Raw genomic sequence first — 13,580 nt, 5'->3', positions numbered from 1 at the left:
TATCATTATCCACATCACGCTACGACCAATAGTATTGGGACATATATTTTTTTTTATTTAATTTAGACGATGTCCTGCTCCTTGGTGTCATAATGTAGGCGGGACAGCTACAATGCCATGGTTGACGTAGCACCACGCAAGAGAAAGTTGGGCCAGTGGGTGCAGTGCCACAATGTTTCTGATTAGCTCTCTTTGCTCTCTCTGTGTGCCTCTTCTTGCTATTCGGTTTGTTCTTTTATGTAAACTAAGCATTTATTAATATTACAATAGATAGATTCAACAGGTTACCCAGTAATAAGCAAAGTACTCTGCAAAATGGTTGATACTTCTTTCAACTAAATCTCGAACTTGTCTCGACATCAGGGCGTGGATGCACCTAAACAAATCAGATAAATATTACAAATCAACGTGATTCATTTGTACTAGGCACAATCTTATAAGATAAATAAAATAATATTCAAAGAACTATATCTTTAATCGAATTAGGTTTTACTTAGCGGAAGTCTATTTCTAGCGGCTTCCAAACTCTATGGCTAATGATGCTTTTTTCAGGGCGAAACACGTGTAGGCGTAGACTCAATAACGGTCGGTGTTTGATCACCAATAGAGAAAGTTCAACGCTTCCAATAGCGGTGGTCAGGTTTCCGCAATGAATATTTGTGGGCTGTTCGGGCGGGTTACGGACACTTATTAATCATCATCGGAAGACGTCCACTGCTGGACATTAAAGATCTCCACGACGATCGGTCCTGCGCTGCTCGCATCCAATGCCTTCCATCTTGACAAAATAACATATTTCCATTAGACAAAATAACATATGCTGGACGTCATTCTATTCTCCCAAATTTGAATTTAAAAATGCATCTGTATTTTTATATACATGTATAAGCTCATTTGAAGAATAAGAGCTGAGTTTCTTGTCAGTTCTTCTCATCTGGAAATGAATCTTAACTGACGGTAGATTTGACATATCATAAGAGTCTGTAATAGACCTACATGAATAAAGATTTCTCCCAAAGAAGTCCAAAATGAATCTATATTTTTGTAAACATATATAAGCTCATTTGAAGAATAAGAGCTCTTGTCAGTTCTTCTGAGCTCGAAAGCACTCCGAACTGACAGTAGATTTAACATATCAGAAGACTCTGTAATACATGAATAAAGATATTTTGATTTTTCTAATTGATTTGCTAATAGTAGTGGAATTAAACAAAATAATATAAATCTGTTATGTACCCGAAGAACTGCTCCACTTGAAACGTTGACTCCCTCTTTCTCTTAGCGACGTAGATCTGCCAGTGGCTCCTCATCTTGATCATGGTATCAGCCACATCGATGAGCCAGTTGTCCATTAGTTCGGCGCGCATCGCTGCACACAGCTTCGTCAACCGCTCCGTGAATTCGTTGGGATACTGCGGGAACTCTAGGTCCTCTTGCATTTTGTTCATATCACAGATGAAAACGTTTTGATACCTGAAGGGAGCAAATCATTTGACACAATCCATTCTTCTATTCTATAATATTGTTAAGTTTCATTACGATTTGTTCAGCCATTTAGGTGTGATAATATAAAAATCAGGCAGACAGCGATATTTTGGAATGAATAATATCAAAATGGATAAATATTTATTAGTATATTCGGAAAGGGACAACGTCATCAAAAGTCTGTGGTCTAGCGGTTTAGCAAACCTTACTTCCTATAATCCACTGGTTCGATTACTCGCACGATGCAAACATTTATACTCATGAGTATGATTGTTCTGGGAGTTATCTATGTATATTATGTATGAATTTAAAAACAATATTTACATGTTTCTTTCAGTTGTCATGTCATATATATCACAACACAAGCTGTTTAACTTGGGTTTCCATCGCGCCGTGTGAATTGTAACACATTACGTGATGATGATGAAGATGATGTGATGATAAGAGGATCGTCTCATCGCCATCGTCATCACTTTTCATCAGATGTGTAGTCTTTCTTTCTCTTCCAAATAAATTACATAATTACCTCTCATGCCACAATCTTCTCAACTCAATAAGCACCGGGTTCCCTTGGTAGTGGCGGTAGGACATGGCCTGCTTCGACCTGACGAAGGCAGTATGCCAGGGTACCGGCGCGCGGACCACCATAGCCGGCCACAGTGGGGGAAGGAACGCGATGCGAAGCCTTTCACGTTCAGCAGGATCTTCAAGGATGTACGCCAGGAGACATCTGAAAAATGTAATATACAAAACAAGCTGTTACTCGCGGCTTCACAACTATTTTGAGATGTTATTTTGCGGAAGTCCATTTCATTGCTTGATAGATTTGTATTATTTTCTTGAATTCCTTGACGGCCTCAGTAGTCTAGTGTCTTTTTGGCACACAGCTTTACTACCGATAGTCGTAGGTTCAATTCGTCGCACGGTACCAAATATATTCATGAGTATGATTGTTTTGTATTAGTCTGGATGTTTTCTATGTATATTGCCGCGACTTCCGCGATATGTATGTATGTATTTACGAAAAAAATGTAAGTTTGTATTCTATTTATTTTAGGTGTTTAATACCCATAACACAAGCTCTGCTTAGCTTGGGACTGGATGGCGCTGTGTGAATTGTCCAGGGTAAAAAAACCGCTACTATTAGCATGTGTGAGACCACAAATGAAATGGACTTCCGCAGAATTACACCTAATTCTACTAAAAAGTCTCCTGTACCTTTTATAACCGCTACTATTAGCATGTGTGAGACCAGAAATGAAATTGACTTTCGCAGAATAACATCTAATTCTAGTAACGAGTGTCCTATACTTTTTATAACCGCTACTATTAGCATGTGTGAGACCAGAAATGAAATGGACTTTCGCAGAATAACATCTAATTCTAGTAACGAGTCTCCTATACTTTTTATAACCGCTACTATTAGCATGTGTGAGACCACAAATGAAATGGACTTTCGCAGAATAACATCTAATTCTAGTAACGAGTCTCCTGTACTTTTTATAACCGCTACTATTAGCATATGTGAGACCACAAATGAAATGGACTTCCGCAGAATAACACCTAATTCTACTAACTCATCTCTTGTACCTTTTCATGGCTATAATGAAGAACTGCCTGATGTCAGCTTCGCTTTGCCGCACGCACGCCTGGTACGTGAGGGTCAGCAGTCTCTTCTTGATTGCTGCCGTCTGCTTCTCCACCCGCTGCCTCGCTCGCTTGTACAACTCTTGAGGATAATCCGGCAAATGGTTGTCAACTAAGGACTGACATAGATTTTCGAGTTTTAATAGAAATAATTAAATATAGACTAATATTATTAAAGAGAATATTTTTACTTATATATTTAAATATATTTACTTTTTATAAATATAAATGACCATACTATCGTTAAGTGATAAAAATTATATTATATAAGGTATATATTTATTTTTATGTATGTATATTTGTTAGTATTTTTAAAGACATATTTAACTATATTAGGTAAAATTATAGGTTAGTCCTTTCCCACCACTGCCCATCAACCGCTTTTGTTCTTACCTAATGGTTCGCTGGTAGAGAATTCCATATGGCATTAAGCCCGCCAAATTGTACAATTTTTAAAAGTGCAATAAAGAATAAATAAGAAAAAAATGTCGCATTTAGTGAAAATTACTAACATTTATTCGACGGTGTCGATGATCTAGCGATTCAGCTCACTACTTTACTTTTGATAGTTCGATTCCTCGCACGATATGGAGGGATCAGACTCCTACTGCCACTCTGCCGCCGCCTGAGATAAGCTTGGAAGCCTAATATTTACTATTCGGCGACCAAATTACGACTGTCACGGCAAACTCAGCCCCGGATCTTTTCTTTATTGCCGTATTTTGCCGTATGATATCTTTCGAGGCGGACCATAAATAAAAGGGAACCATTTTAGGACTTCCCCTGGGTCTCCCCCCGTCCTCCCCCTCCAACCAACACTACTACCATACAATTTATCCAATTAATATAGAAAGAAAGAAAGAAAGAAAATTGTTTATTTGGTACACTGAAAATAATTTTTAAAATTTAATTTACATTTTATATTAATAATTACAGTACCAAATAGGTCTCCGCTCAGCATATGTCGTGACGGGGTGCCACGACGCTGGTTTTCAGCGGACACCTTATATACAATAAATATAATAAAATAATAATAATAATACACATACATACATAAATCCAGGCGGACAACACAAAGCAAACATTTACGACATATGCTTATATTCCACATATTTTCATATACATTGAGCACAAACAATTTACTTAACGTCTTAATGATAGATGTGTGTGATATATATATGCATTTCAGTATGTGGGATAGCAGATTGTGCCAGTGAACGTTAGATAAATCATTTTATCTAACGTCACGTAAGTCATGTAGTGTTTAATATAATTAGTCTAAGGTAGAGTAATTCAAAATATAATCTAATACACAAGTTCCAAAACTACTGTGTGTTTACTCTCACCAACGCTCCTGCCATTACATGTGTATTCTTCTACCAAGTTCGAATTTGCCACCCCCAGAACTTGCTCGGGGCTTACCCTTGGTCTAGACGCAGCACTTGATACGCGAGAATTCGGGTATATCTGAAACTAAATTTCCAGACCCGCTGGGGGAACTTAACAAACCAAATCAATCCGAGATCCGGTCCCAAATTTAGTTTCAGATATACCCAAATTCTCGCGTATCAAGTGCTGCGTCTACCACAAAATTGACCTTACAAAATGTCCTACATATATATATCTCAGGACAATTTACACAGCGCCATCTAGTCCCAAGTTAAGCTAGCTAAAGCTTGTGTTATGGGTATTATATAACTCACATTATACATAGATATTTTTTTTGTGAATACATACATATTATACATAGAAAACACCCACATCGATACAAACAATCATACTCATGAATACAAATCTTTGTACCGTGCGAGGAATCGAACCCGCGACCATCGGTTGCAAAGCGGTATGCTAGACCGCTAGACCACCGAGGTCGTCTACATGAATAAAAGATTTTTGATTTGTTTTGATTTGTAATATTAAAATTTGAACTTACAACAGTTAAATAGTAGTGTATCCTCTCCAAGTCCTTGGGATGTATATATTTGTAGTGCTCCTTTTCTGTCTGTTTGATCATTTCCTCCTTCTGCTGATCGGGGTCGCGTGGCAGTTCGAATTCCAATCGCGCTAAATGTCTGCCAAACATTGAACATATTCAAATCAAATCAAATCAAAACCAGGAATAATTTATTATGGTAGAACATTTTAGCCGCTTATAAACCGCATGTTTTTTGTATTAATATACTAGCTGTGCCCGCAATTTCGTCCGCGTGGAATTTAACTTGATTTTTCAAAATAAAAGTAGCTTAAGTTACTCCTTATTACATCAGCTACCTGCTAAAAAAAAGGCCCGTCAAAATCGGTGCAGCCATTTCAGAGATTAGCCTGAACAAACAGACAGACAAAAATTGTAGAAAATATTATTTTGGTGTAATAATAATAATAAAGCCTTTTATTTCCATAACCATCCAGAAGTTTGTACAAATAAAAAAAAAAGAAATTGTTAGTGGATTTTTGTTTTTTTTTTCTATTTGTTTTGTTAGTATTACAATTATAATTATATTATTTGTGGATATGGACCCCTCTTTGGGTGAAGGCCTCCTCCATCTTTTTCCAATATTCTCTCGTCTCGTTTTTTCCTATAGCTAACCAGTCTTTTCCTATATAGTCCACTATATCATCAGCCCACCGTCTTATTTTGGTGTATATACCGTAATTATATTCATATGCACGTAGTAAGAATTCGATTGAGAAGAACTATTAAGAAACTCAACTAAACATGTTTTTGTTTAAAAAGCCAGTTTGTTTACAAATCGTATACCCGGCAAATGTTGCATTGCCATATAAATAAATCGCTATTACATAATATCTAGAGGTTGATGGTAGGTGAATGAATATTCAGGGTTGTGTATTTTAAAACAGAATCGTAAAGAAATTAATATATTTTTTTAGATTGGATCATTTAACGTACTTTTCTTAGACCTACTGAATATACACACAAAATTTCATGAGAAAGCCGTTTCGGAGTGGATTTTTTATAAACACTGTGTGTGTATGTGTGTGTGAATTGTCCATAGATATTATATTATTATTATATAAAATTGAGTAGGTATTTGTTTTATTCCAGTCTGTTTACAAACTGTTATAAACAATTATTGTTCTAAATACTACATGACGAACTATTTAATAAATATTTATATACATATATAGTATTTACTTCTTGAGCGCTTCTTGGGCGGCACGTTCTGCTTCTTCTTTCTCACGTTTCCTCTTCTCTATCCTCTGCCGTTTCGCCTCTGCTGCCGCCGCTTTTCTTCTTTCATATGCACCCGACACTAAGTCTTCTAGAAGAACCAGTCCTAAAATACCGAGAAATTTACATCTTACTAATATTAAAATTGCAAAATTTTGTGAGTATAGTTGAGTAAGATGGATGGATGTTTGTTACTCTTTCAAGCAAAATCTGCTGAACGGATTTTGATGAAACTTGACAGTAATATAGCACATACATAAGAATATATATACATAGGCTATAATTTAAAAATATTATGTAAATTGGGCGAAATATAATGATAAATGTCAAGTAAGTGTGATGCAGACGAAGATAGGGTCAGCTAGCTTGTACTAACACTAACTGTGCCCGCGACTTCGTTCACGTGGAATAGTGACCTTCTACAGTATTTTTAATTATTTAGGCTAATTATAAAGAGCCAAAGAAAATAGTTTCATCTTTCTGCAGCATCAAAAATGACGAAATAAAAATGCATATGAAACTTGATTCCCTATTTTATATTACCCTTAAGAATGAGATTTTTACGAACTATGAAAGTCAGATTTTTTTATATTCAATCAATAGCCACTTTTAACGCTAGATGCTATATAGTAGATATAGAGTTTCTTTCGCATTTACATATAATATTAGTAAGGATTATCTATTCCATTACAAACAAACATAACAAAATAAATTTCTTTATTTTTATAATAAACAATAATAATAATACACAATATTCTTCCTACCCTTCGGCAATTTCTTCTTCTCCTGTTCTAGTCTCAATTTCTCCACACGTTCCTGTTCTCTCTCCGCCCACGGCTTCAGCGGTGGGAACTGCAGCTCACCGTTGGGACCGATGGGTCCGTACAGCTCCGGCTTGGGACGTCTCTTCGGAGGCATATTGAGGACTCGCATTGTCTTTGTTGCAGGTGTATAGCAGTTCCCTGATATATTGAAAAAGTGTCAATCTCTCTTAAAAAACACGATCGTTGAGGGTAAAATATTTTACTATGTTTGTAATCTATGTAACTTACTATGTTTTCATCTTTCGCGACATTTATTTGCCTTTGTATGTGCTCTTTTAAACGCAAAAAGGCTTTCACGCAGGAAATAATGTGCATGTAAATGTAGATAAATGAACGAGAAAGACAGCGCGCGTCGCCAACTCACGCGCTCCTGCGTCCTTAGTCATGAGTACCTTAGCGGCTTTTTGAAATAGTTAATAATTATTGCATTTTGGCGGACATCTGACTATGGAGAAAAGACAATAATTATAGAGTTATTGTTAATTGGGGTACTCTTTTACGCACAAATAGGCTTTCACGCAGGATCGAATATGCATGTAAATGTAGATAGATGAGACGAGAAAGAGCGCGCGTAACGCCAGCTCCCGCACTCCCGCGTCCTTTAGTCGTGCTTAAGTAATAATTAATTATCACTGAAAAATGGCGGACATCTGTCTGAAGCAAAGATATAATTGTAGAGTTAATATTAATTGAATCTTAAACATGTCTTTGGAAAATAAAATACATATGTGGAATTAAAATATTTTTTTAAAAGAAACTGAAACGATATGAAGCATTTGTGTAATCACGCACGATAGAGAGAACACAAAAAAAAATGCGATCACTCACGTATAAAGGCAGCTATTAATGAAGAAGATGAAAACATAGTAAGCTCATTGAATTCCAGTACGAAGTTACAAAATATTAGAACAAAATTAATATACGTTTTAAAAATAATAAACATTTTGACAGTATTTGACACCAAATAAGCACTCCTCTGTCCTGATGGAGATAGCAGTGTACATGTTTGTATGTAAACAGCGATTCTTTATTATTTTATGTATGATTTCTTCCGTCCATTGGACTAATTATATTTCAGCCGTCAAGCAGTTTATTGTGTAAATAGTGTTTTAGCTGAAGGGATAGAGAGATACAGAGGCAGGAAGAAGATATGGCAATGAAATTACAAGATACAGAGGCAGGAAGAAGATATGGCAATGAAATTACAAGATACAGAGGCAGGAAGAAGATATGGCAATGAAATTACAGGATACGGAGGCATAACACCTGTGGAATCTGCAGGTTTCGCGTGATTAAAACCGTCGCGGTATGGAACTCCTCTCGTCCAAGATCTCCGCTGCATCAGCGGTGGAAACTCACTGCATCCGCCCTCGCCTTCGCCTAAATACAGAGAAAAGAATGTAGAGTCTTGTACAACCCCAAGGTTCGTAAGTTCGAATCTGGCCGTGGCAATTTATATGCCAGTTTAGGAAAAACAGGTATTACAAAATTCGAGGGATGGCGGTAGTCTGCTATGGTCATATTCAATTCATTGTTTTCAATGTGCAATGGCAAATTTCTTAGCATTCAGGGTCCATCGCGTGGCAGAAAGGCAAACTCCGAACAGTTCCCGGGACTTGTGACCAGGGTATAGGTTTAAGGGGCCCCTTGCTGATGTACATCAACACTACCTTTCACCGCTATTGTTTCTCTCCCTGCCCAGCTAAATCTGATAGAATCCTGCTAGTGCAGGTTTAGATATACGTTCTAATATAGAAGTTAGCAGTTTTAGATAGGCAAAGATCTTTTAGACGATTGTGGGAGATTACGCTAGTATAGATCTAGTTCCCACTACAAGCGTATTTAATTTAACCACATAGTCATTTTCCTTGAATTCGTTTATTGGTTCCTAATATTTATTTTTATTGGATGGTCTTTTAAATAAACATTTTTTTAGGAAATAGGATATATGAATTGCTCACAATAGCTTTAATCAGCTTTATGCATATCTTTCATATTTAAAAATAACCTCACCGAATCTCGAACTTTATTTATGTATAGTAAAATTATATAATGTGATGATGGATGTCCATCACATGTGGTTAGGTATGCCCACGTAGGTACAAACTTAAAAATAGCGTTGGGTGCACATCAGTCCAGCAAAATCTGAGTTTGTACCTAGTGCCAATCATTATAAATACTTTTTATAATTGTGTAACTGTATCACTGTACTATTGTTATCAATAAATAGATTTATTATCATTATAAACCCCCAGTGGTGTCGCGGCAGCGTAGGTAAGCCGTTACGGGCCACCATTCTCAAGTACAACATTTCCCCCTCATTGAAAATATTATTAATACTAGCCTTCCGGGTAGTAGCTTCTAGAAGCCCGGAGCAAGATGCTGTCCCGGTCAAGTTCGTGGTCGTGGCCAGCCCGAGCTAGACTTGGCAGTGCAGGCTGCCTGCGTGGAGCCCCCGTGAATCGAGTCGGACACCGAGTTGCATGTTCTGCGGGACGCTTGCGATCACCGCTCGCCATCTACAATTGGCGATTGTTCCCGCTAATTTATTCTCCGATATTGTTTTCAAAAGAATATAAAAAACGAACTATTCCCATCGATTCACCCGTATTAAATTTCAAAATATAAATATCAATAAAAAATATAGCCTATGTTTTATTCTGATGTATAACCTATATTACTGTAAAGTTTCATCAAAATTCATTCAGTAGTTTTTACATAAAAGAGTAACAAACATCCATACTTACAAACTTTCGCATTTATAATATTGTTAAGATAAATAAATAAATAACCCTGAACAATTAACACAGCGCCATCTAGTACACGGTAAGCAAGGCTTGTGTTGTGGTTAGGTACTAGACAACTGATATAAATAATTAGATATTTTTTTATTTTAATACATACCTACGTTATTACGTAGGTATGTATTAAAATAAATAAACATAGTAAACATCCAGACCGATACAAACAATCACTCATGAATACAAATGTTTGCACTGTGCGAACCCGCGACCTTCGGAAGTAAAGCGGTGTACTAAACCTTTAAACCACCGAAGCCATCAAATAACCCCATCGCTAGCAATGTTATAAATCTTTTTTAAGATAATAATAATTTAAGGACAATTTACACAGCGCCATCTAAACCCAAATTAAGCTAGCTAAAGCTTATGTTATGTGTACTAGATAACCGATACAAATACCTAGATTTTTTTTCGTAAATACATACATATTATACATAGAAAACACCCAGACAAATGTTTGTGCCGTGCGAGGAATAGAACCCGCGACCATCGGACGTAAAGCGGTGTACTAAACCGTTAGACCACCGAGGCCGTCAATATATAGTCAATATCTTGATAAATTCCTCGTGAATTTGTCACTATAGACTGGCTAACTCACCTCATACTATACTATCATCATCCAGTGGTGCCTCGCCAGCGTATACCGTTAGCTCAAGCGGGTGCACCATTACTTTATCATGCATAAAAAAAATACTAGTATATTTCTATACATTGAGGCATTTAAACCTAATTAATAAGTCTATCTGCTCTGTAATTGCAACCATACAAAATATACTTATAATAAAGTCTATGTTAACATATCTATAGAAACACTCACCTGTTTAACTTTACTATATGTTACCAATTTTGTTTTTATTATTTACTTCATTTACGATTCTATAATGTATAATATATATTTTGTTTTATTATTTTGATTGATTTACAAATCTGCACACTTGTTGATAACAAACTTGTCAAAGATTCGTTGCTTGGCAACGGACATTTGTTACCTAGTTGGAAATTATCAGTATCATCCGAGTCAATAACAGTAATAGTAAAGACATTACTTACGTTTATTTTTGCGTAATGTTAATAGAATTAGCTGTACCCGCGTTACTGTAACGTTTAATCAAAATCAGTAGTTTTTGAGCGAATGAGTAACAAATATTCATCCATTTATACTCACAAACTTTCTCGTTTATAACATTAGTAAGATGGCAGAAAATGACATTACCTGATGGTAAACGATGACCGTCCCCTACAGGGGAATGGAATTTTTAGTAATGTAGACTTATCGACCCCACTAGCAATCATGCCAGGTTGACCTACACGCAGTTCCCACTCGAAACCATCGTGATAAATTGAAATTTGAGTATAGATGGGCTAACTGACCTGACCTCATGCTCATCTTATCATCTGCCACTGGCGCTCCGTCGTAGGAGCAGGCGAGTGAACCATTCCTTTATCATCCATAAAAATACCCGTTGCCTACATCTCGTTATCATGTGACACCCGTGATATCACTCATGCGTCGCCATTCTAGAAGACTAATATGTCATGTCACTCTTAACCTATAATTTCACTGCCTACTCTATACCCTACAACTAAAACATAGCTTACAAAGCAAGCTGTTTAGCAGCTGAAACAGAAACCGATGCAATGGTATGGTCAATGTGGAGAAAGTTGGGGTAACATGTCAAATAAAAAAAAAACAGAAATCATTTACTCATATAGAATAGAACATTTTAGCCGCTTATGAACGTCAAGTTTTTTGTAGTAATATACCGTCAGTTCAAAAAAGGTATGGAACCGTCCAGTTCAGTATACAGATTCAATTGAGAAGAACTGGCAAAGAACTCGACTGAATTTCTTTTTTTTTAAGGTAATTGAGTTTCTTATAGAATAATACGAAACATATTTCATAATAATATATTTAATTGCATTATAATACAACATCGAGATACAAATATAGTAATATATAAATCTATTATTATATATTATTACCATCATATATTATAAAAAATATATTACATATACAACAGTCTTGTAGAGAAGAGGAATTGTCATACAACCAGAAAAGCAGTACAATAATTATGTCACTATAGTGTTAATTGTACAGAGCAATAAATTACTGACAATGCCTCGCGGTGACCCACGTTTTTATTTTTATTGACGGATTTGGGTACTCGGTGTTTTAGATTTAACTTATTGTGCTTGCCATTTTTTTAGAGATCGCTGCCGAGGTCCGTGTGGGACAAGAATTGAAGGATATTCTTAGGAGCGATGGTTTTTATTTATGGAAAATTAGTATATATTATTAATGGATGCGCTAGCTTTCCTGAGGAAATTGGGCTCTAAAACAAAACTATTTCCTGTGCTAACTTAGCCTAATTTCGTCAATCATTAACTCTCGGCAGAAAACTCCTAAAATTGTTAAGATAATTTTATTATGCTGCCAAGTGAAAGTTAGCTAGGTTCCGATGGGTGTGTTGAGGACCCATGCAAACATTTTTTTATAAAAATAGACCTTATGCACTATACCTTTAAAGTTTCTAACCGACAAGTGAAATGACCCAGGAAAATGTCGACACAGATCAAGTTTTTCCATTTTTTTAGATCACATTTTTGGAAATCATCCTTACGGATCATCTGATGGTGAACGGGAACCGTAGTCTATAGACGCCTGAAAGACCAGGGTTGTCACGTGCGCGTTGCCGACCCTTAAGTACCTTTATATACCCTTCTTGAAAAATTCCATACTGTAGTCTTTAAAGAAAACTCAGAGAAAGTAATTCATTCTAAAAATCTGCGCGGGAAATTAACATCCCAATAATTTGGCTAGTTTTTTTTATTAAAAATTCATTTTTACGTAATAGGGTTTAAACAATTTAATTAGTGTATTGTACAACTAACTCTGAATAAATATAGCACCGTTTTATAATTATTATATGTCATCATTATAAAAAAACCTATTACAATATTGTCATACAAAACATACTCATTATTATATTTAATATATAGGAAAGTCTTACAATAGGATTCATATCAGATCTTCCCAGATCATAAATTTCATATAAAAATAAAGGAAGACATAGCTTCGTAAATATAGATTATTATTTAGACTAAATATAAAAGTATATTTTGCTATAATTGATTTAAAATGTATAATTTATTAATAAGAACACTTATGTCATAATAAATTAACCACATATTCATAATAATGTAAAACTATTTTGTCACTTTCTTGTTAATGAAGAATAGAGCTTGCAAGAAGAGGACAAAACAATTTAATAGCTATCTTTACACGTACGCTCTAATCAAAACGCGAATCAGCTTTCGGGAAAGAGTGTGCATGTAAATGTAGACAAAGAGAACGAGAGAGAGCGCGCGCGCAAACAGTGAGCGTATTCCCACGTCCAAACGTGCGAGTTTTCGCGCGTTTTTGTAATTAATAACACAAAATGGCGGATATCTGACTATAGAGCAAAGACAAAATTATAGAGTTATTGGTAATTTATAAATCCGAAATATGGCTAATGAAAATAAATGTGTTATTAACAAAAAAATATTAAATAAAGTCAAATGACTTGAACCACACTGGTAATCACTATTAAAATATACAAAAAAATTGTTCAAATCAAATAAAAATCATGA

General features: G+C 35.7%; 1 protein-coding gene across 1 annotated transcript in view; it reads right to left on the bottom strand.

Annotated features, from left to right (window-relative positions):
- Nucleotides 1-9,665, bottom strand: part of LOC131852477 (dynein axonemal heavy chain 3) — a 73,039-nt gene extending 63,374 nt beyond the window's left edge. The window contains exons 1-9 of the mRNA XM_059203142.1: nt 9,491-9,665; nt 8,413-8,526; nt 7,087-7,284; nt 6,287-6,428; nt 5,066-5,204; nt 3,076-3,251; nt 2,012-2,215; nt 1,237-1,473; nt 289-376 (exon numbers count right to left, since the gene is read on the bottom strand). Of these exons, the coding sequence (XP_059059125.1) occupies nt 289-376; nt 1,237-1,473; nt 2,012-2,215; nt 3,076-3,251; nt 5,066-5,204; nt 6,287-6,428; nt 7,087-7,284; nt 8,413-8,526; nt 9,491-9,665 (1,473 nt within the window). The remainder of the gene's footprint in view (nt 1-288; nt 377-1,236; nt 1,474-2,011; nt 2,216-3,075; nt 3,252-5,065; nt 5,205-6,286; nt 6,429-7,086; nt 7,285-8,412; nt 8,527-9,490) is intronic.
- Nucleotides 9,666-13,580: the final 3,915 nt, after the last annotated feature.

This window comes from Achroia grisella, unplaced genomic scaffold (assembly GCF_030625045.1).
Source record: "Achroia grisella isolate CSIRO2021 unplaced genomic scaffold, CSIRO_AGI_Agris_v1 utg853, whole genome shotgun sequence".
Classification (NCBI taxonomy): Eukaryota; Metazoa; Arthropoda; class Insecta; order Lepidoptera; family Pyralidae; genus Achroia; species Achroia grisella.
This window is presented reverse-complemented; position numbering and strand designations above follow the sequence as displayed.